We start from the raw sequence: 22979 nt of genomic DNA on the forward strand, positions 1-22979 counted from the left end.
CCCTCTGACATAGCTTTAGAACTAGCATAAATGAAGAAAAAAATGTTTCTAAAGGACAGAAACATTTCCTGTGAAAAATGTCTTTCAGATACTACATCCTTTGCATCAACTATATTTTAATTACATGGTCTAAGGCTTTTCTCAAAGGAACAGCCATTACTTTTAGGAGAGAGAACACACAGCAATGGATTTAAACTGTAGCAAGAAAGATTTAGGTTTGGCATTAGGAAAAGAATTTCTAATGTTATGGATATTTAGGTGCTGCAATAGATTGTCAATGGAGGCTGTGAAATCTCCATCATTGTAATGTTTTCAGCAGAGGTGAGGAAAACATGACAGGAATGACATGGATACTGCCAGTCGCTGGAGAAAGGAGGTTTATAAGATGGGTTTTTGGAATTCTTGTCCAGCTATATTTTTTTATGATTGTTAAAACAGAACAGAAAACAATTTACCTGCTTACGGAACTTCATCCAGGTGCAAGTTATGGGTGCTGTTCCTACCACCTTGGCAAACAATTCCACTGATTCACCAGCACGGACTTTTCTGTCTTCTGGGAACTGAGTAATCTGAGGAGGAGTAGCTGACCAAAAAAATAAAAATAAATAAATAAATAAATAATTTACGTATTTATGTAACTATACTTTCTATTTTTCTTAAAATTCAAAACACATACTTATTTTGGTTCAACAGTTTCAGAGCACCATTTGAAATACAGACTGGCACTTATCTGTTGCTTGCAATAAAACAACACTGTGGACATTTTTAATTCTACTGTAGTGAAGCAGTAACAATCTACACATCTGAAACTGCTCATACAAGACTAAGGCACAGAAATCTGAATGTGGAAATTGTCTAAACCTACCACCAATTCCAAAGAGTTTACAAAATGCTTTGCTGTAAGATTCTTCTTCACTTTGTATTTTTGAAGGGCCCCAGCTAACTTCATCTCAGTTTGCACATGATGAGAGGGTCTGCGAACCTGCTCCCTAATGTCACTGGCATTCATAAAATCTAAAATTTAACATCTGCCTTTGAATATTCCTTCTAGAATGCCCAGGTGAGCATCATGTGGGATATCTATTATAGAGGTAAGGAAGGAAATCAACATTTTCTTCATCATATACAATTCTCCTATGAGCAATGACACATCCTTCTGGTTGTGTATTACAGTCTTTTCAGTCTTCCAGTCCCATTCTTATTCCTCCATGTTGGAAACAGTTATTTGTCCTCCTCTTCCTTCTCATCATCTGGGTATGGTTAGATGGCAGAACCTCTCTTTTTCAATTAGTGCCATTTGCTGCCTCTCAGTTGTGATGCTGAGTGTGACAGACCCCTGGCAACTGCTAGGGACAGATGCCAGAAATACCATATTCTTGACAACTCCAGGGTTAAACCTTTTCAGTTGCTTTACAGGAGCAGCACGGTAAAAAAATATTTTTGGGTGAGGGACAGCAGATATGAAGATATTTTGACAGAAGTATTAAAAGGGACTCCCTAACACTAGAATGACTTCACTGCCAAATGTAACATTCCCATCCAAAGCATAGGGCTACTGGGCATGAAAACAGTGCTTTTATATCCTTTTCAGTGTCAGTAAAACAAAGTGGTTTGTTTTCCTTAGCAAAGCTTTTATGTTTTTGTTGTTGCTGCTTTGTTTTGTTTTGAAAGTATCTGAAAGAAATTAGGCTGAGGCACACATCTGCCAGAGAAAACAGCTTGAATAGTCAAAAAGCCTGACAAAGTTTTAGGACACTGACAGCAGTTTCTTACAAAGGAACTTTCTGGGTAGCTTTAAATATAGTTTTTCCTAGGAGAATGCTAACAGACAAACAAGTTACCATAATGCCAGTTAAGAGGACATGTATGTATCAACTTCTCTGTGGTACCTACTCATGCAGATGTGGCATTCTGTGATACATATTGAAACCTTTTTCACTGAAAACTAAGCTGTGTTGAGGCTAGAAAAATGGGCAAGAGTTACAGTGCTGACATGCTATAGGATCTTGCTATAATTTATTTGATAATTACTTTTTTGCATGCTCATAATTTAAGTTTTAGCCACGTGTAACTTTATGAACAAGTTTGAAAACTGGATTCAGCTTTCCATTTTTGTCCTCACAGAACTTCATACCCACTATTTAATAACACATGCGTGATAAATTCAGTAGGTAAATGGCTGTACTTAGAAATGCATTGTCTGTATAAAACAGTATTGGTTTATTATTTATTCTAATTAGGTGATACATGAAAACGATTACCTGCTTTTGGAGGAGTCTTTGGAGCTGGTTTCTTCTTCACTGTTGCTTCACCTAATTAAGAAAAAAAAAAAAAAAAGAAAAGAAAGTTAAGTCAAAGGTGAATTTTGGAAGGTAGCAAACAAGCTGCTTACATTCATAGTGATTCTTTGTTGGCACTTGGAAATCTACTTGCAGCATATAAAACTCAAGAATTAAAAACACTTTCAAAAAACACTTCTGATCTGCTGAATGAGCCTCAGAATTTTCACTGTTGAAATGGGAACTTTTAAAAGAGTCAAACAAATCTGCTGCACATATCCCATAGTCCGTCATACTCTATTCCTCACAGCAGTTTAATGAGGTGAAAACACAAGGCCAAGATCCATCTCATATTGACTATCTGCCCAAACTTCAAGCATAATCAATGCTGAATGAGCTCATTTAAAACTAAAGCAGTGAACACCATATACTAATCACGTCATTTATGAGATAGTAAAGAAACAGACATATACAGGCAGTAAATGCTTGTATCACTCCTCTGCTACATCTTCTTCCCTAGGCAGGGACAACTTTTTCAAGTATTCACAAAAGAAGGGTCATGGCACCCAAAAATATGGCCCAGTATTTGACACCTGGGCACCTACATATCAGGAAGGCAATGTTCTACAAAATTGTGAATGGTAAGTAGAAAATGATTGAGAAGACAGGTAGGTAGAAAATGACTGTTCATTTTTTCTTGGAAAAAAGACCTAAGGGCTATCCAATTAAATCACCAAGGAACAGTTCTAAAAGAAACAAAAGAAGTGTTTTTAAATGTAGCACGCATAAGTTAGGTTCACAGACAAACAATGTTTTGCAGGTCAGAAACATAGAAAGGTTCAAAAGGACAGATTCATAGGACTTATGTCTAGTGGTGGCCATTAAATGTAACAGTCTGGATGCTTTCAAGCCACTGAATTCCAGAAGTGGAAGAAATCATTCCTTTTAAAGCACTCTCTTTTTATCTGCTCTCCTAAGCATCCTTGTCAGAGGATGGCCTCTGCTCTGAAAGGACATTTCTTATTTTCTTTTGCTCAACTAGTCAGCTTGATTGAGCAACCTGGCTATTGAGATATTGTTGCCTGCAATGGAGGTAATATCTGCTAAGTGATTTTGAATATCTGGCAGCATCTACATAGGTACCTAGTGGTAGCCATTACAGTGTCAAAAGGTTTGAATTATTTGGATCATTGTTTAAAATACTTCAAAGTCAGAAGACATTGAGGAACTAAAACCAAAACAAAAGGGGAATACCAAATCCCCACCAAAGCAATAAAGAGATATTTTTATTTTAACTTCCTTTACTACTTGCAAACTACAAGCTGTGCATGATACCCAGGCAACATATCATCTGATGCCCTTTGAATAACGAGCCATGAGAAATGAACCCATCATGGGGCTCTAATATCGTAGACAGTTGTGAAGACTTGGATTTTAGTTTTAGAGCTGCTTGAAATAACAACTGATGTGCTATAGGTTGCTAAAAGACCAAATGCTTTAATAAGTAGTGGTTTAGCCGTCAACACCAGTGTCTATCCAGTACATTCTGGGGAATATTTCACTATGCTCTGAATATAGAAGTTGTTGTCACCTTCTTATAAAATATTCCATTTCATAGTGATTTTCTTTCAAGGTATGCTTAGCTTTCATATGCTCTGTCTTTATTGATTTTGTTGGAACCAGAATACTAAAATGGAGAGGTAGGATATTCTTGCAGTACTTATGGCTGAGTCAAAAAAGAAGACTTAGCTATCTCCCAAGGAAGCCTTTCTTCAGTGACTGTCAACTCAACAGAACAGTTAAAAGTTTAGATGAGTACTTCTGGGGATTTTATCCCAGTATAAGTGGACCATATCTTCCTTGTGGATTTAACTTTTTAAATAGAGGCCTTCAAAGAGCACTATTGCTCATTGAAGGGACCCATTACTTTTGGTCCATTAACTGGATGACAAGTCCCCTGGCTGCTATAGTAAGTGACAGCATATATATTTCCAGCTCCTCTTTCCTGCCCAAGCTGTATGAGCAAAAGTGATAAGTAGTATTTTCAAAGCAGTTCTCCTCTTTAACATTACATGGTCACACTTACTCCAAGCTCATTTATTTCAGGCTGTAGTTACAGTTACGTGATTGAAACTGAATACTTATATATCAGGTGCCACTTGGAAGGGCTGGAGAATCTAGCCCATCATCAACTGTTAAACATCCCCATTAATGAAAGTAATCCATTAGCAATGCATTAGATGCATAATCCCATGAAAACTCATTAATATGATTTAATAACATGCAAATATTTTTTTGTGTGCTGCATTTGACTTCAGATTCTCTTCTCTAAACTGAGGATGGAATAGTTGCTTGATATATCCTCAGAGTTATAATGGCTATTAATACTGGTTAAAGCAACATCATGAATTCAGTTACTTTCATCCTCCATTAAGCTTGATATGAACAAAGAACACCAATGATGAGTAAAAAGTACCATTTGTCAAATGACATCTTGGGTTGCAGGCACTATTTTTATTTTTCAGAACTGTCAGTGGCTACAAATAAGAGGAAAGCCAAATTCCTTAATCCCACATAATTTTCACTCAGCTTTTACCTCTTGGCATTTGTAGTATATTTGGTGCAGTATCTTAGCTAACAGACAAGGTGCTGGTGGAGTCGTCTCATTCTATGAATGTTTGTATTTCACTCTGACTCTTAATACATGTATCTCAAGATTTTTCTTCCACCTGGCTGACAATGTCACTCTCTGCCTTTGCACAACATATAAACAGCACAGATGTCTATATACTCAGATACCTCTCTCACTTTTCCCTGCTTACTATCTACTATCCAGTTCATCACAGAAGGGACCTCAATAACATAATTTGTTCATTCACAATCAATAACATTTGATTTATCGCTGTTAAAGAACGATGTTTCTGTATATTCAAGGATGCACAGTGAACCACTGGGTATTACTTCACCCTATAAATGGAATAAATGCATTTTCCAGGACTACCTCTTAGACCTGGAAGAAATAAGGCTATGTTTAAGATGGCTTAAAAGGTTTTCACCTCAATGTGGATTTTTATAGCAGCAAAGCAAATAACACAACCCCTTCACCTTATTTAGCTAGAACAATGCTTTTTATATGTAAATAAAACATTTTTGTTTAATTTTTCATTTTTACCCATCAGGACATTACATTAACTTAACTGAGGATATGCAGACTGTCACTGGACTTCATCAAACCATGGAGACTGCAAAGGGTTGCTGGAAGGTCTGGCTGAATATCCTGTTTTGCAGACACAAATAGCCCTGAGCAGAAATGAAAGGCAGGGGCAGTGTGGAAGGGAATGAGTAGGATACATTGCTACATCCCTGAAGCTGACTTTTTTGGCTGCTTGTGTACACTCTCCTGTTCTTAGACGTTCCTTAAGAATCCCAGCTCACCTCATACATCTTTTGAAAAGCAGCTTTTGTTTCAAAAGCTGCTGGAGACATTGAAAAAATCTAATAAGATTAATCAGAGTTGACAAGGTCAAATGATTGTTTTCATTAAAATATTTAAGCCTCTTGGAAATGTTAATGCAAGTCTGCTTCTGCATTTTATTTTTTTTAAAAGTCTTTCTTTTGATATTTACATTGAAATAGGCCGAAGCTGAAAACCAGTCTGGAAGAAAAAGGACATAATATTGCCTCCTTAAATGAATCTGCCTGCTAGAAATGATTTAATGTAAACATCACAAGGCTGGTATTTACATAACTTTATAGGCAGGTTTGCCTCTTAGACAGTTTGTGTCTGGGGGGACATACACTAAAAAAGGGAAAGATTCCATATAGTCTGATAGCTGTGGGACATTTGGTTGTGAAGTTCTTTGCCCTGATGTTGAATTCGTGAGAGCAGATATGTTCAGAAGCCTCTGTCTTTCTTTTTTGTTTCCCTTTTTTGGAATTTTACTAAAAATAGTCATAGCCCTCCCCTGAAATGGCTCTCTGCACAACTTGCTTTCATAAAGCATGAAGTAAAAAGTCTGTAACAGTCTGAAAAAACACATCAGTTCTCAAAACAGCATTTCTAACCAGTTGATAATTCCTACTATCTTTCTTTAGGGATATGTCTAAAGTTATGTGCATATTTTGTATATCTTGTACTATGTGCATATCTTGATTTCAGCAGCTGTGAAACAAGCACAGTAAATATCTAACTGTTAAACATAAGGAGCAAGACATTTCTCTACTTCTGCCTTCTTGTGTAAGTCTCATTTAAGTTCAAGGTAGAAGAAGGGCCAATGTCATACTCTAATATTATAGTCACATAGGAAACCATTTTCCAATCACGCAAAACTTTTCAAGATTTTGCCTTCTGAGAGTGTTTTTTTTTTTTTTTTTTTTTTTTTTTTTTTTTTTTTGTGAGAGTGTTTCCTTAAGGAGACACTGGAAAAAAGTCATGTCTATAATGCGTTAGATATCACAGAAAAGAGAACATATGTACAGGATGTACAGGAGACAGAAAACACAGATTCAAGTCTCTGCTCTGTCTTCTCCATCTCACATCAATGTATGTGGGATGTGACTTGGTGAGGTCTCTGTCTCCCACATGTAAATGAATCATGGTGTAATCTCATTCTGACCCTAGGGACAGACATCAGGGTCTGATACCAAAGATGACAGTTTTCTGTATCTTCACTACCCACTTCTGATGCTAGAAAGCATAGTATGACTGAGACCTAAAAGTACAGTATAATAAAAAGCTTGGCCTCATGGTTAAGGCAATAAATTACTCAGTTCTAACCTTGCTTCCATCACAGGCTTCCTTGCTGGTGCAAAAACTTGTTACAAGTATTACTTAACACAGACAAGCTGAGATAAGAGGAATATGATGACTAAAATTGTACTAAAAGACAATGCATCATTACTTACCAACTTATTCATAAGCTCAATAACCTATGCTAATTGCTACAGAGAAAACCAACAGTGACAATATACCAGAACCAGTAGCCTGAACACTGTCTAGGTTTGAAAGTTAAACAGTTCCACTCAATTGCTTCTCAAGAAGTAAATTCCTCATTCTGTTTCCAAATAGCTATTTATTATCTAAATACAATAAAATAGAGAACAACTCTGATTAAATTTGATGACATGAGGAAATTAGAAAACTAAGAGCCATACAAGACAGTCATTTCGGTTTGCGTGTTTCAGTGAGGATTTTAGTGCCTTTTATTTTTCTCATTAAAAACAACTGACATTTTGTTGCAACATCCCATATTTAGCTTCTAAATCATGCAGAGATTGTCCTCTAATTGAAAAAAATCCAGCCTCCTCTTCCATCAGGGAAAAAAGTTCCAGGAAATATACACTACTGCATTCCAGTCAAGAAAGAGCTAGCATATACTAGCACACTCAGAGCTTCAGCAATGCAGAATAGCACACTGAAAGTAATTTAGTATTTTAAAACAGCTCAGCTGGAGGAAAAAACAATTCTTTAGCTGTTTGTCAGCACTGTCCTTGAACAATTTCTGCAGTTAAAACAAATCTGAGTAACACAGAAGAGATCCAGTATCAAACGGAGCTTACAAACAATCAAGTCTTGTGAATTCCACTAAAAGTTTTGATAGGAGCAAGATAACTACATTCATTTCTTAAATATAGGTTCCATCTTTGCATTTCTCATGCCCTGCAAGAACATCTAGAGTTAACTGCTAAAATGCTGTGGTTAACTGTGTATGAACAGCAGTCACTAGCCTGCTACCCAGTCTGTTAGAAAGGAAAAAGACTGTCATGCCCTTTAGATGTTTGGGATCTCCAAATGATTTCAGTGGGAAAAAACTAAGTATTCTGTGCTTTTGCACATTTATTTAGGCAATGGATTTAGGTCTCTTTTTGAGAAAAGAAACTTTGGTCAATGTTTCTATTACCTGCCAAAGATCTGCAATTTCTAGTCAATGACTTAACTGGGAAGTAACGGTGTATGGCATCTCTTCAGTTCAAGGCCATGTTGCAAAAGCCGCACTCATTTTTCTCTGCATGAGACAGTCAATAAACATTTCTGTCTTCTTCTGTCAACATACAGCTATGTAGGGTGGACTGTATGAAAAACACATGGAAAATATTGTCCCGTGCCAATATTTAACTCAGAAAATGTCAGCATGGTGTGAGCTGTAAAGTAACCTGGAAGAGATTCAAAATGCATACCTGACATTATCTAACAGTGCTGGACTGGGCATCATGGAAAAGTGATTTACACAATACGTTAGTATTTCTCCATTGGTCCTCTACAGGTACTGTAACTGAATTTTCTTTTCATCAAGGGAAGCAACCAGCCTTCATAGTTACCTAAGTTAATTCTTAACATTGCCTTGCTATTTCAGCCAGTTTGGTTGGAAGGACTGGTCCCACAGTTATTCAGCCTTGGACCCTAATTCTGAAGAATGCATTCAGCACTTCTCATTATTTAGAATTTGAAAAAAAAATTAAGAAGTATCTACAACTTAATAACCGTTCATGGCAATTTTATTTACATATACTTATTGACATACTGATTTTTTTCCTTGAAAAATTTTGGTAAGAGACTTCTCAGGACTTCTCTGAAACTCATATTGTTCCAACACACTGAGTAGAGATCTAGGTACTTCACATGCACCGGGCAGAAAACATCTTGGTTCTTCTTGAAACAGTCAGAACTTGAGCAGCACGAACCTTCTGGGAAATGAATGGGACTGAGAGAACTGGTTTAAAAAGCTTCACTGACCCCTAAAAAGCATCTCAGACTATGCTAGAGACCAAAGAAGACAGCAGCAGCAGCACAGTTGCCAGACCACAGTTGCTACATAGTACTGTCTTATTTGTACAATTAAGAGAACAACTCTGACCTGAGTAGTTACTTCCTTAGCAACTCAGTTCTTCCCCTAGAAAGAGGCAAGTTTTATACTGAAAACAATCTGACATGACAGTAAAATTTAGAAACATTTTATGTTCATCCATGCCATGTTTCACATTATATTGATGGAATATAATCAACCAAAAACTCATCAAACTTAAACTTTAAATGTAACATTTTCTTAAAATGGTGTTTGCAGATTTGAATTCTCTGACAAGACTGTTTATTGAAGAGCAGATAACAGGACTGCATGCTAATCATTTGGCCACTGACTCATAATTTCTTCATGGTAATTAAAATGCTTAAAATCCCCCCTCCACCTCCAAGCACACACACACTATGACAATGAATACATAATAGGCTAAGAAGTCCTCTTTGACATATTTATACTTATAACCCTGTTCCAGGGATGCCACTGTTCAGCCTGAATTCAAGTACCAACACTGTTGAGAAATCAGACCTGGTAAGATAAAAGCGCAGCCTTCTAGAGGATTAAATCTGGAAAGTGTCAGTGGAGACATTTTATTAACAACTGTCAGCAAAAGAATGCATCATTACTTAACTAAAATGTATTTGACATGAAATCAAAAAGATTTATATAGTAGCTGATATAAAAGATTTATATCAGCAAGATGCCAAATAATGTTAAATAATGTATCTTGGACCCCTTTACTTGGAGGTGTGTGGAAGAAGTTCCTTCCTTTGATGTAATTTTATTCTTCACAGAAAAGCAGAAGAACTTATGCTTGTGCCATCAAAGCATGTGCTGGAGCATTCCTTCAATGTATGTGGTTTGGGTACTGAGAACAGTGGGTTCACCTCTTAATATTTACTGGAAGTAGTGCTGTGAATTAGCTCTCAAAAACAGTAGGCATTTCTCTCTAAAAACTTTGATGTGATGCTTAGATTTAGGAGGGTTATTTTCTAAAGCATGAAAGCCAATTCTTTTCTCACTAGCAATGAATGGGATACAGTTTCTTCTTAAAGTTATGTTGCAAAGCTGAGCCCTGGTGAAGTTTAAGAAATAGCCTCTAACTGTTGTAATATACCTTTTCACAAAGTGAATCCTAAAACCAAACCAAACCAAAAAACAACCAAACAAAAAACCCCAACCACCAAAGATACACACACTTTAAAAAAAATCTAACTTTTAAAAAACTCATGACTTATGTAAATGTTGGGGATGTTGGTTTTAAAAAAAAGTACATTCTGTGTATGGTGTGCAAACTAATCACAAGAGCAAGCACCAAGAAAGCTGAGTTCCAGACCTGCAAGTGAATGTCCCTGCACTTGGGCTAGTTGCTCAAGCTGTGTTTTGCTGCTGTTTCAGTTCTTCAGTTTAAGAAACATAAAACAGCACAAAATTTTAGGAGGTATAGAGTAGAAAAAGTTTGGTTTTTCCTTTTTTTTTTTTTTTCCTTTAAAGATAATTATTTATTTATAAACTATCAATTCATTATTTACTCTTAAAAATCTCAAGCGGCACTTCTATTTTTCCAGTCTGTTGGGCCAAAAACATTTATTTAATGACCACTGAAAATTTTACAAAGTGGTCTTGGTAATTTAAATGAGTAATTCCCTCTAAATCTCCTTTGAACTAACTTCTAATTTCAATGGGAAATTTGTTCCCAAATCACTTTACATCACATGATTTTGAAGCTCCCTAGAGAAATATTCAAGTGGTGAGGATTTTATCTTAGCACTTCTGCTGCAGGGTTATGTCAAGCTAGAAGACTCTTAACACTATCCACTTATTGTACTTGTGTAGCATGTAGTATGAAGTATGATAAATAATAATATGTTCCAATTTTCCACTGTCTCTTCTAGTCTTTTGTGTCCGTGTAGAGGAAACACAACACTTATTATTCTCAGTAGCATTTCACATTCACCTAGCTTTTCACATTAGCATTTTCAGCACAGTTCTCCGCAGCATTTCACATTCATACAAGTGACAAAGCCTGAGTCAGTGAAGTCAGTGTAGAATGAACTGGTTCTGACATGAGAAAAATAAGACATCCTTCCTCCATTCTTTCTCAGGATTGATATTGATTTCATTCAGATTCAAACCTGAATCTGTTTGTTTTTCTCAAAAACATTATTATTTATTCTATTTAGCATTTCAGAGTTGCTAAATGCAACAGACTCAATCATTACTAAATTCTGGTGATAGAATATGAATTTTGAACAAAAAATGCATTCAAATTTTGCTAAGTTGCTAACATAAGAACAATCTTTCTGCATGTAAATACTGCAAGGATCCATTCAGAGATCTTTTAAAATATTGAATGCTACAAAGCTGTCTTAGATGCTTTTCTGAGAGTAACTGCTTATTCTAAATGACAGTCTAGTATGCATAGCATTTCAAAAGAGTTAATACCCCAAATTAGATTTACTACTGGATTTCTGTAGCTTAGAAAACCCAAAATTCCAACAATAAAATAACATTGTCAGAAGGAGTCAACGGGACAGCAACTATTCTCACAGTGAGAAATTTTCCACAGATTAGAATCTACAGCTACAGATTAAACCTACAGATCAGCATCTACAAATGCCAGAAGCGTTCATTCACTTTCAGAAAAAGAAATGTACTGATCTTTGCTTTCAGGAACAAAATATGAAGCCTACTGGATCAATTTTGTATATTTTGCCAATGACAAATTTAATGCTCATTTCAGACAGATGAATACTCACAGCCCTTCAGAGTCTCAGACCAAGATGTTAAAAGACACCTGTGGAATCTCTGCAGCCAAATCCCTTTAAAATTAAATATGCATTTTTCCAAAGTTTTCTAAAAGCTCTTCTGAAGCCCAACATTCTGTCCGGTTATCTTGATGCTTTCAGTACAACATAAAACATGTATTACAGACATTTTGAAAATAAAACTTATCAGAAGTTCAAGAACTTTAGACACTGATATAACATGCCAGAGAGCATTCTGAAGAAAATAAATCACCATTGTTTCAATGTTTGTTTCCCAGTTATTACTGAGTACAGAATTATGAGCTTCCATTTTACTTCCTATATCCAATGTCCACTAAAATCAACAGCAAGACAAGCAACGATTCCAGCAGGATGTGGATCAGGTCATACATAAATGTATTTAGATTTAATTCCCACTCTCACTTTCTCCTGGGGAAGCTGCAATTGATAACAGTGCTGGAAAGATGAGAGGAAGCTAGGGAGAGTGGCTGACTCACCAGAGTGCCATGCTGCCATCCAGAGGGAGCTGGATGGGCTGGAGAGGTGGGCTGACAAGAATCTAATAAAGTTCAAATGAGGAGAAGTGTAAAGTCCTACACCTGGGGAGGAACTACCCCAGGCACCAGTTCATGGTGGGGGCCAGCCTGCTGGAAAGCAACTTTGCAGAAGAAGACCTGGTGGACACCAAGCTGAATATGAGTCAGCAACATGCCCTTCCTGCTAAGAAGACTAATGGTATTCTTGGCTGCAATAGTTAAAGTACCATCAGCAGATCAAAAGAAGTGATCCTTCTGCTATACCTGGTGTTGGTGAGTATTGCGTTCAGTTCTGGCCCCCCAGTACAAGAGAGGCATGGACATACTGGAGAGAGTCCAATGCAGGGCCACCAAAATGAGTAAGGGATTGAAGAACCTCTCCTATAAGGAGAGGCTGAGGGAGTTGGGACTGTTCAGCCTGGAGAAGAGGAAGCTCATGTGGGATCTTATCAATGTGTATAACCTTAATTCAGCCTGAAGGGAGGATGCAAAGAACATGCAACCAGGCTCTTTTCAGTAGTGCCCAGGGACAGAAAAAGAGTCAATAAACACAATCCAAAAACCAGTAGATTCCCTCTGAACATCAGGGTGCACTCCTTTACCATATGGGTGACTAAGTACTGGGACAGGTTGTCCAGAGAGATTGTGGAGATCTCTTTGGAGATCATCAAAAGCTGCTGACACATGGTCGGGGGCAACCTGCTCTAGTTGTCCTTGCTTGAGCAGGGGGCTTGGACCAAGTAACCTCTGGAGGTCCCTTCTAACCTCAACCATTCTGTGATTATGTGAAATACATTGAGTTTGTGTGCACAGAAAATTATATTCAAAGCACTATCTCGTGGAACTTTAAATGGCTTTAAACTTCCTTTCATATCCAAGAAAAATAAATTAAAAAAAAGTTTTTTTGTTAATTTCTGCAATTTAAAGTGTTTCAATATGAGGTACAGAAGTGGAGTATGTTGGTGTGACCCTTCCCACACTCCTAAATGATTGCTGGAAGGGAAAAGTAATGCACAGCCAGAAATTAAGAAACAGAAACAGCTGTAGCCCAAGGCACAGGTCTACACAAGACATCAATTCCAGAAGCACAGTTATAACCTGTGATCATCAGTCAGTGCAGAATCACACTGAATCCTGCTGAAAGCAGCTGAAAATGTTCCATGTTAGAAAATCAGATTATATGTATATATACATATATATATTGAGACAGCTGGATTAAATATTTCAAAATTTCCATTAAAACTCTGTCTTTACATCTTTTTTAGTAAATTACATGGTGGACACCTAAGATACAGAATTTTCAAAGTCCAGTTTCTGATTTAAATAGATATTTGTATCCTAAGAACACTTCATTTCAAAAACAGTAGTTGTATTAGGAATTTCTAAACAGAGACATTATTGTGCTTTCTTTATCATTTAAAGTTTCCTCTTAATCAAACGCATGTTTGAAACAAAACAAACGCCTGTATGCAGAGTAGCAAACATGGGAATTTGTGGCTGATTTGTTATTTCAAGACATATTAAAAACAAGTAAAGTATTTAATCTTGAAAAAAAGAATGTAAAATTCAACAAACCACTCCTCACACTCATCAAAAAAAAAAAATCAGTTAAAAAGATGTTTCAGTGAAGATACCTTACTATCAATGGTAAGACAGTCTATTGTCTACACAAGACACAACACTACTTGAGAATTTATGCCCTCTTTGGGAAGCAGTGAGAAATAAAATTGTGTTTATTGCATCATTACAGAAAACTGAGAACTGAGTGGGCTAGGTCTGAATTCACAGTTTCAGTTCTTACTTCTAATCCCTACAAAGCAAAAATGAATTTCACATGCCTTATGTTCAAGGGTTAAAGAAGCAGCACAAGTTTCTGAGACTATGCCTCGAAACAGAAGGGAATAACCACAGAACCCAAAGTTGTCTTTTGTTTCCAGTGAAAAGGAAGTAATTAAAATCACTGTCACTTACTACTCTCTGTTGACAGCACAGGAGGAAGTGTGGTCTTAGGCTTCTTGGTTTTCTTCTCAGTAGGCTTTGGGGTCTTTGTGGCTGAACTATCTGCAATCAAAACAAATAAAATATAAATTCTATTTAAAAAACAATAACGAAAGAGCTGTCTGTTAACATTGCTTTGTTTTGTATCTTTCTGCAAGGTTAGAGGAAATTGCTGGCTTTTATTTTTTTAAGCAACATTTTCTGCACAGCCTTGCTGGAGAATATTGCATTCCAAAAGGAAAAGAGAGCAGGAAGAAGAATCCCTCCATGGAAGCAGCTGCACTGAGAACCTGAGAAAGCAACTAGGAAAGACGTGCCATCAAAGCTGATGGGTCTACTTTGATTAAATAAAGTGCAATTTGCATAAAGCTGCTTTTGACATGGCAGGGAGAGTGATGTAAAGGCATCTTTGAAGCATCATTTCATCCAAAATAATCTCTTTCATGTGTTTCTTCTATTCCTTTGTCTATGTGACATACATAGAGATGAACACATATTGAAAAGTAGCATTTCTTCTGTATGTCTGTCTTTCCAAGAAAATCACAGAATCACAGAATTTCTAGGTTGGAAGAGACCTCAAGATCATTGAGTCCAACCTCTGACCTAACGCTAACAGTCCCCACTAAAATACCACACATTAGTTCGTTTCCTAAAGAGGATGGTAGAAGGGACACCATAGGACTAAAGTTTGATATAGATATTGTATTATTCTCAAGATTGCACAGCCCAAATCCAGCAACAACTCAGCACTGTGGACTCCACCAGCATCTGATAGTCAATATGTGCTCTCCTTTAATGTGTATCTCATAGAATACAGACAATAACTAGGAGATGTTATTTATTTATTTATTTATTTATTTATTTTTCCAGCAAGGTTATCACAGAGAATTTCATTTAACACAAATTCTAATTAGTATTATCTTTTAGATTGCTTGATTCCAACATTTCTCTTTGGTAAAAGAGATTCCAGTTCTGGATTACAATCACAGCACTACCTGTATCAAATTAGATCTTTCTACTATTCAGCTTCAGATTATTTTATGCAACAGATAACAGTTTAAAAATTAGTTACTGGAAAAAAGATAGAATAAACATTATGGAACCACCCATTTCAGTCACTTATCTCCAGGTACCACAGCAGGAAACTTAGTTTCTCTAACAAATTAATGGCGAAAGACAGAACCATGTAGCAAGCAATTAAGGGCAGAAGGCTGTGTTAGGTCTGAGCTCAGACACTTAAGATTCTATATATTTGTCCGTGATCTACTTTGACAACTGAAGTTAAATATTTCTCACAGGTAGTTAGAATTCATAGGGACAAAAGGAATATAATGAAATTTAAGATTACTTCTTGAGTCTAAAAATCATCATGTGAGATTCTGACAGCAGACTGAGCCATAGGAAAGCAATCTGAGTTGTTGTTTTAGATCACAATTCTAATTTAAAAATATCAGCTATCCCCTCTGCCAGTTATGGATATGGGATATACAACAGCATCCCTCAGCTAGCAAATTATTCATTTTCTAAGACTATAGCATACAAGGGCAGTTGAGCTACTAATTTGTTTGTATCACCTCCCCTTCACTAGAAAAAAAAAAAACAACAAAGGACCAGATGTCACTAAATACAAAGAATTGAGAAGTTCTAGACAGAGAAACATGCCATACATAGCAGACCTGAGACAGACTGGTAGCCAGCCTCCCACATGGAATTCTTACACACTTTTAAAGAATGTATATAGCTCAGAAGCAAATCCTCATGAATTCAATTTACTGCTCTAAAATCCTTTAGAAAAGTAGAAGGCAGCAGGAGCATATAGATTATTCTACAAAGCAGTGAGAGTGCTTGGCTCTGTACTGTCTCCCTGCTCATGCTCCTTTATGGTACTCACTGAATTATTGTATTGACCAAAAAGTGCAGTAAGGAAGTGGGCAAAGGTACTTTTTGTGTACGTGGTTCATAAAGGCTGGCATTGGGAGAGAAAAGGAGGGAAGAAGGAAGATCTAAGGATGATTTTCCTGTATTCAGGAGAGTACTTACCTTCCACTAGCACTTTGCAAGCACATTCAGCTTTTCCTGCTGCATTCTCTGCTATGCATTTGTATTCGCCTCCATCTTCAGGCATAACCTTCTCAATGGTAAGTGAACACAGCGTCCCTAATGCAAAGGAGAGACCAAATGAACATCATGTTGCAGTTCACTAAAAGCTCAGTGCTGCTAAGAAACAGAATGCATGAAATAATCCAATCCTTTACTACAGTTGATCTTCGCTGCCAGAAAAAAAGGATGTTTTGACCTTAAAAATTCAGCAGTGGAATTGGAACTTTATTAATGCTGAAATAAAATAAAAACAAATGGAGAATAGATATGCTGAATCATATCACTGTTCCCCGTGATTCTCAAAGCTGTCCCTGCAGTGCTCAAGTGGTTAATGGATAGGGACAGAGAAAACGAAAAGCAGAGTCTCTGCTACTGTTCTTTGTCTTATAGCAGGGAAAAGAAGTCCTCACTTCGATGTTTTTTTTCTCAAAAGCACTAGTAATTCAGGACTGTAAATAAGAGCACTTCTATAAACTGACGATCTATAACATTTGATTCAACCTTATCTCTAGCTCTCCCGTGGGCATCTATGAAAGTAAAACTTCAGGTTACTGCCCAAGTTTAAAAATGGCACTGAGAGCCATTTTCTTTCTGCTTGAATTTCTCAAAGAATGAGTGACTAATATTATAATGTTAAAAAGTCCAACATATAATTGGCAATCAAATTTGTCACTGTAACAAATTCCCCATTCCATTTCAAAAAACAAAAAAAGCCAAATCTGACTATTGGGTTTGCAGAAACAGGATGCGACATAAGTTCTGTAGTTACCAAGGGAAGCTTGGTATGACCCAAGGGAAATACATTTCCTCTTAAAAAATAAAACTCTGTGAACAAAAACAGAAGTTGTTCCCACTAGTTGGGGGACAAGGAAGGAGAACTGTGCTTCACCTAATTCCTTACATTCCCTTGCATTGCTTGGAACAAAGAACTTTGCTTCTCAGGGAAAACCCCACTTAAAGCACTCCAGAATTTTCTCTTCCAAACATCCCTCATTAAGAGAGGGTAAAATGTGATCTTTCTTTCTTCCTCACTGGAAAGCCTGGCCTGTACTCTAAACACAGCCTGAGACATTGTGCTCTACCAGCCATTGTTGTTATCTTGCCCACCAATGCCTTGACCCTCCAGTTATTTCAGCCATAGAAATACCTTCCCTTCCCTTCTTCCTCCATTTACCTTTCTCAATCTCTCCTAATTAATGGCAAGAGCAGACAGATGATCTTTCTTAAATCTTTCCCCTGTGTCTTGAGACACAAGGAAATTCTCTTGCCATTTTTCATCTTCCTTTCTACGTTATCTGGGAGCTGCCTTCTATATTCCAGAGTGCCTGATCCCAGGCTCGCCATCAAATATATCACTTGTGATGTGGGAGATGGCATGGTCACACATGACACTAATCCTTGGAAAGGAGCTGATTCACTCTGCTGTTAGAAAAACTTTGGGAGTTTAATGGCTCCTCTTGGAGACTAGATCTCAGTTCTGATATGGTAACTATACTTTTGGCATTCAGATTTTCTCTCATTGTAAAATTAGTTGTTATAGTTCAAGGCAAATCTTTCTTTCTTTCTTTCTTTCTTTCTTTCTTTCTTTCTTTCTTTCTTTCTTTCTTTCTTTTTAAAAACAAACAAACAAACAAAAACAAAAAAAACAACATTCAGACAGTTCTCAACAAATTTGCTTTGCCAGACACACATGGATTAGAAATAATTGAATGTTTCTGTCATCCTCATTCTCCACAAAATCAAGAAGCTCTAAATAGTGCTAATTTTCCCTTGAGGAATGACATAAAAACTCTCTCAGAAGAGGAGTATTGACCCCTCACTCAGATGGGCTGTGCTCAGCCAACCACAGGGTGAAGAGAAAAGCCATGTGCCTTCCCTGAGTCAACTCATCTTCATGAGTCAGGCTGAGCCAAAAATGTCACGAGCTGCAGCCCTGTTCCAAATGGAGGAGGGACATTAGCAAAGTATTCTTGCAGGCATCCAGCAAATATAAATTCAGGTGTCTCTGCTGTTTAGAGAAAATTGGAGGGTAAACAGAAAGATAACTTACAGTCTGAGAATTTGTGTAAATCTATACAATGTGCTTAGAAAAGATCACACATTAGAACCTAAAAATGCTGTTGCCAAAGAACATAGATTATAGAACAATGACACATAACTATGAGGAAGATTTCTGGCCATCTTACTGCAGGGAAGGAGCCTGACTCGTACACATAACTGAATCTTTAAAGGACTAGAACAAAGCAGCATGTACTTTAGTTTCTGCTGGAGATTTCTGTCTGCTCAAAAGCCCTTCCTTGCCTTAATCAGCTCACTGAAGACTCGTGTGACATAGGACCATGCCTCACCATTCACGCTGTTGCATTTCTGTCCATACAGCATCCTGTAGCAACATAAATTAACGCCTTATGAGACACACTTCCTTATGCAGCACACACAGACAAAACCATCCCACATCAACAAGACCTTCCCCGAAGTTAGACTAAAATTGAGAAGCTAATCCTAGCAAATCTCATGATGATCCTCTACTTGCCACATGCATTCAATGGTCTGTTAGCTGTTATTTTATAATCCAGCATTGGCCAAGCCACATGGCAGGGTCTGACTGAAGCTGCGTTTGGCTTATTCCACTGGAAACAGAGTCCTCATGAGTGGAGAATGAAGGAAACATGATTATTCAAGGTTAAACCTTTATCTCCTGACTTCAAGCACCCTGCAGAAATAATCTGTATCTTATTTCCCTTCACTCCTTCATAATCCCCAGCAGCCAAACCAGGACAGCACATACAAAGGACATGGACATGGCATTTGCTGGGCTTGTTGCTACCACCAGATGTGATGGATGTGATGGTATTCTGCCCTCCTCAGTGGAGGAGTGAAGGGGAAATGAGATAATTTGAGTCATTCTCCTTTATTTAGCCACTACTATTTATGAAACCGTGGACTACTGTAATTTGGTGTGAAATTGACCTGTGGTTCACAAAAGCATTTGCTGGGCTGGGTCAGGGGGACAAGGGGAGACTGAGAGCATGGTTGTAGAAACCTCTTTTCTTGGAAAACCAGGATAAAAAGACAGCAACAAGAAAACAAACAAACAAACACAAATAACAAAAAGCACAAAACCAAAAACCAGGCAAAACTTGACAAGATTTAATAAGGGCAAGAAAGTCCCCTATGTCTATGTTCTGTGACCTAGAGCTCCAGCTGATTCCTAGGGCTGGAGGGCCAAATGTCTTTCAACAAAGTCTTTGGTATTTCCTCTGCATAAACGCTTTGTGACCTGAAATGAGCTTATTTTTCTCATAAATGTAAGAAAACTCAGACTGGTTACTCCAGATGGAAATCTGAATCCTGGCACTTCACAAATCCCAGTCAACTAGAAGAATTTGCAATTAATTTCCTCCTTTTCCCCTCTTTTTCTTTTAGGAACCAGCCCACCAGCAATCTTTAAAACATTGCCATGAAGTGCAGAAATAGAGTAAACATTAATACTTGGATCTTCCAGTTAGCAGAACTTGTGCAGCTCTACAAAAGACCTTAACAGGCACAGAAGCTGACAGTTTACTGGGGGCTCTGGTTTAGATACATAAAGCCTTTCCCTTGAATTTTGAGCTATTAAGGGATTTTCTGACTTACTCAGAAATAGTACAAACCAGTTTAAAATATCTCTAGGCTTCTGCATTCTTTCCATGATACTCTGCAGAAAGTGAACTTCAGATATAAAACAAATACACAAACCAACAAAAAACAGCTCCTGCATCTTATTCCCTGCTCTGGCATCTAGCTGGATTAACTCCTGACTCCTGTCTCTGGTGCAGACTGAAGCTACTATGTCTTTCTCATTTATATCCCATGGGACAAAGAGGTAATATGGAGTAGTTAGCAGTATTAACAAATACTAGGTCATGAGAACTTCTGCCTAGGAGTCATAATGAATTTGTTGAAGAACTCTTTGGCCCACTGGTGTTACTTTTCTAATGAATCTCAAATTGTGCGGGAAAGTGTAAATATATGCTAATGTCCCAGTCATGTTTTAAAATGGCAAGTGGCTTGACCTGGAGACTACTGACTACAGTTAGGATGACAACAGCCAAAGTACTGAAAAACTCACAGGAGTTTCAGAGAAGAAAAAGAGTCAAATTTAATTATTGCTAATTGATAGAGTTGTAAGGAAAACATGAGAAACCTATTTTTATCCATTATGAGATTACACATTTAACTGTGAAATGTACATGTGCATAGGTAATTTGTCTTTGCTGAAATATTTATATTATCTCCCATTTCTGCTTGTAATGAACGCCATATTAATGACGTTCACAGTAGGCAGAGTTAGAGTTGCCAAAATAAGGATCTCAGGAAGCAGCTGACAATAGAAAGTTGTCACTTGGTATGTTTCTGGTGGACTTCCTCTGTGATCAGACAAGGACCACAGCTGTTCAATATTTTAATCTGTGATAGAAGTATTCACAAATTAAATGTTGGATAGAAGTATTCACAAATTAAATGTTGATAAGCATACAGATGATCAAAAAACTATTAGAAAGGGAAAAGGGGAGAAAGAGATAGAACACAGGGCAGTTCACATAAACAGTCTCATTTACTTTTTTATCTGAGTCCTATTCACTCAAAGAAAATGGGGCTTATTGGAATGACAACACAGCCATGGATGGGAAGGGATGCTCTACTGCCATAAGATTTAAAGGTTTAACACAGAAGTAACAAACGTGAGCTCCACTGTTATGAGGTAGAAAGAGAACCAATGATCTCCAGCAAGCACAGCAATAGGATCTCCATCTCACTGGTACTGATGCTGAAATACAGTTCTGCTGGCTGTTTTCTAAACCAGATAACAAATCAACAAACAGCAACTGAAGAGGAGTATTAAAAAGACAAAGAAAAACCCACCCCAAACCAAAAACAAACAAACAACAAAACCAAAACTCTAAGGCCTAGATAAAGTGCATTATAGAGAGAAATTTGTAAGAGCTTGACTTGTCAAGTCTTAAAAATAAGAGAATTAGGAGAGCTGTCTTGATTACAGAATGAAAGCCATTATATCAAGTACAAACAGGCTCTTTAGCTTAGCAAAGAAAGGAAACTAATATATAGAAGCAGAAATCAAATACAGTCAATAAGAAATATGGTATTTCTTTGTTTCTTGATTTAAAAGCAAAGCAGTAATATGAATATGCCATTGCAATAAATTAACAGAGATGATAGAAAACTCATCTCTTTTGTTGTATTTAAATATAAACTACATACCTAGCCTACAGGAAACATCAGACAAAAATGACAGTATAGAGGGAAATTTTGTGGCATGTGACAAACATGGAGTTGTATTAGAACTGATGCTCAGACGATTGCCCTAGACTTAAACTTTATGAAAAAACTTTTAAAGCTTCAGGTTCCAGATACTTTCATTACTACACAGAACTGTGTTAATTGCACACAAAACTCTTGCTAAAAGTTAATTAAAAAAAATAAATCAAAAAAGTCATGGCAGATCCTAGTTAGAATGACATAAACATGAACAACTGATAGGAAGACAGGAGTTATAGTAAGTCACAAGAAAGTTGTTAAGGCATTACTGCTAACAGGATTACCAACTCTTCAGACTGCCAAGACACAGAAAAAAAATGTGTTTTACACAAAGCAATACAAACTGGGCATTTTCTAACCTACATTGTTGCTGCCATTGAAGGCTGTATTAAGTAGTTCCTCCTCAATCTACATAATCGTGCAGTACTAAATCTAGCCCGAAAAAGCATAACAAGGTGGCTTAACAAAATGGCAAATTTGCCAATTTGTACTTATATTCATTATTCATCTCAGTTCTCCAGTCTAGCATGAATGCCAGCTTCCAAATACCTTTCACGGGTGTCTTCTAGAATAGTTTTTGTAACCATGCAAAAATTTTCTGTCTGTTTTTTTCTATCCAAGAGTGTGTTACATTAGGACACTAGCACAGGCCAGTACTCTGCCAAGTACTATACAAATCTAAAACAAAATGGTTCCTGCTCTGCAGAGTTCACCGTGTGAGGAAGTTTGTTCTACTCAATCCTTATATGTCTAACTCCACTGTAATGTCTGCTACAGCCTTCTTAAACCTTTTTCTTTTCAAACAAAAAGCCCTCCATAACTTCAAAAAAAGAGCATTCTCTCATATAGAAAATAATTGCCTCTTAACCACACACCATCTAACCTGCCCATATATACGCATGAAGCTTTAAGTTATGAGTATGCTCCTTTGTGTTTGTCTCGCTTCCATTTTATTTTGAGATTTCACAGGCAAAAAATAAAAAAATTAAAAAAAAATCACCCCAAAACACATTAGTGCCTTCCCTCACGAACAGGATAAACAACTCTGACAAGTGTTTAAAAGAAGAAAAATAAAATCAAACCCTTACTAAAATCCTACCACTTGTAAAAGAAAAAAGTTGTAAGAGCTCACTTTGTCATAAAAATGATACTCTAAGCAACAAATCACATATGCCAATCAACCTA

The 22979-nt window shown here is 37.0% G+C and overlaps 1 protein-coding gene across 3 annotated transcripts in view; it reads right to left on the reverse strand.

Moving 5' to 3' along the window:
- Positions 1–22979, reverse strand: part of MYLK (myosin light chain kinase) — a 204388-nt gene that overhangs the window by 47535 nt on the left and 133874 nt on the right. For all 3 annotated transcript variants that reach the window (XM_068687510.1, XM_068687511.1, XM_068687508.1), the window contains 4 exons: positions 16416–16532; positions 14349–14438; positions 2262–2312; positions 456–583 (listed from right to left, as the gene is read on the reverse strand). In XM_068687510.1, the coding sequence (XP_068543611.1) occupies positions 456–583; positions 2262–2312; positions 14349–14438; positions 16416–16532 (386 nt within the window). The remainder of the gene's footprint in view (positions 1–455; positions 584–2261; positions 2313–14348; positions 14439–16415; positions 16533–22979) is intronic.

Source organism: Anas acuta, chromosome 6 (assembly GCF_963932015.1).
Source record: "Anas acuta chromosome 6, bAnaAcu1.1, whole genome shotgun sequence".
Lineage (NCBI taxonomy): Eukaryota > Metazoa > Chordata > Aves > Anseriformes > Anatidae > Anas > Anas acuta.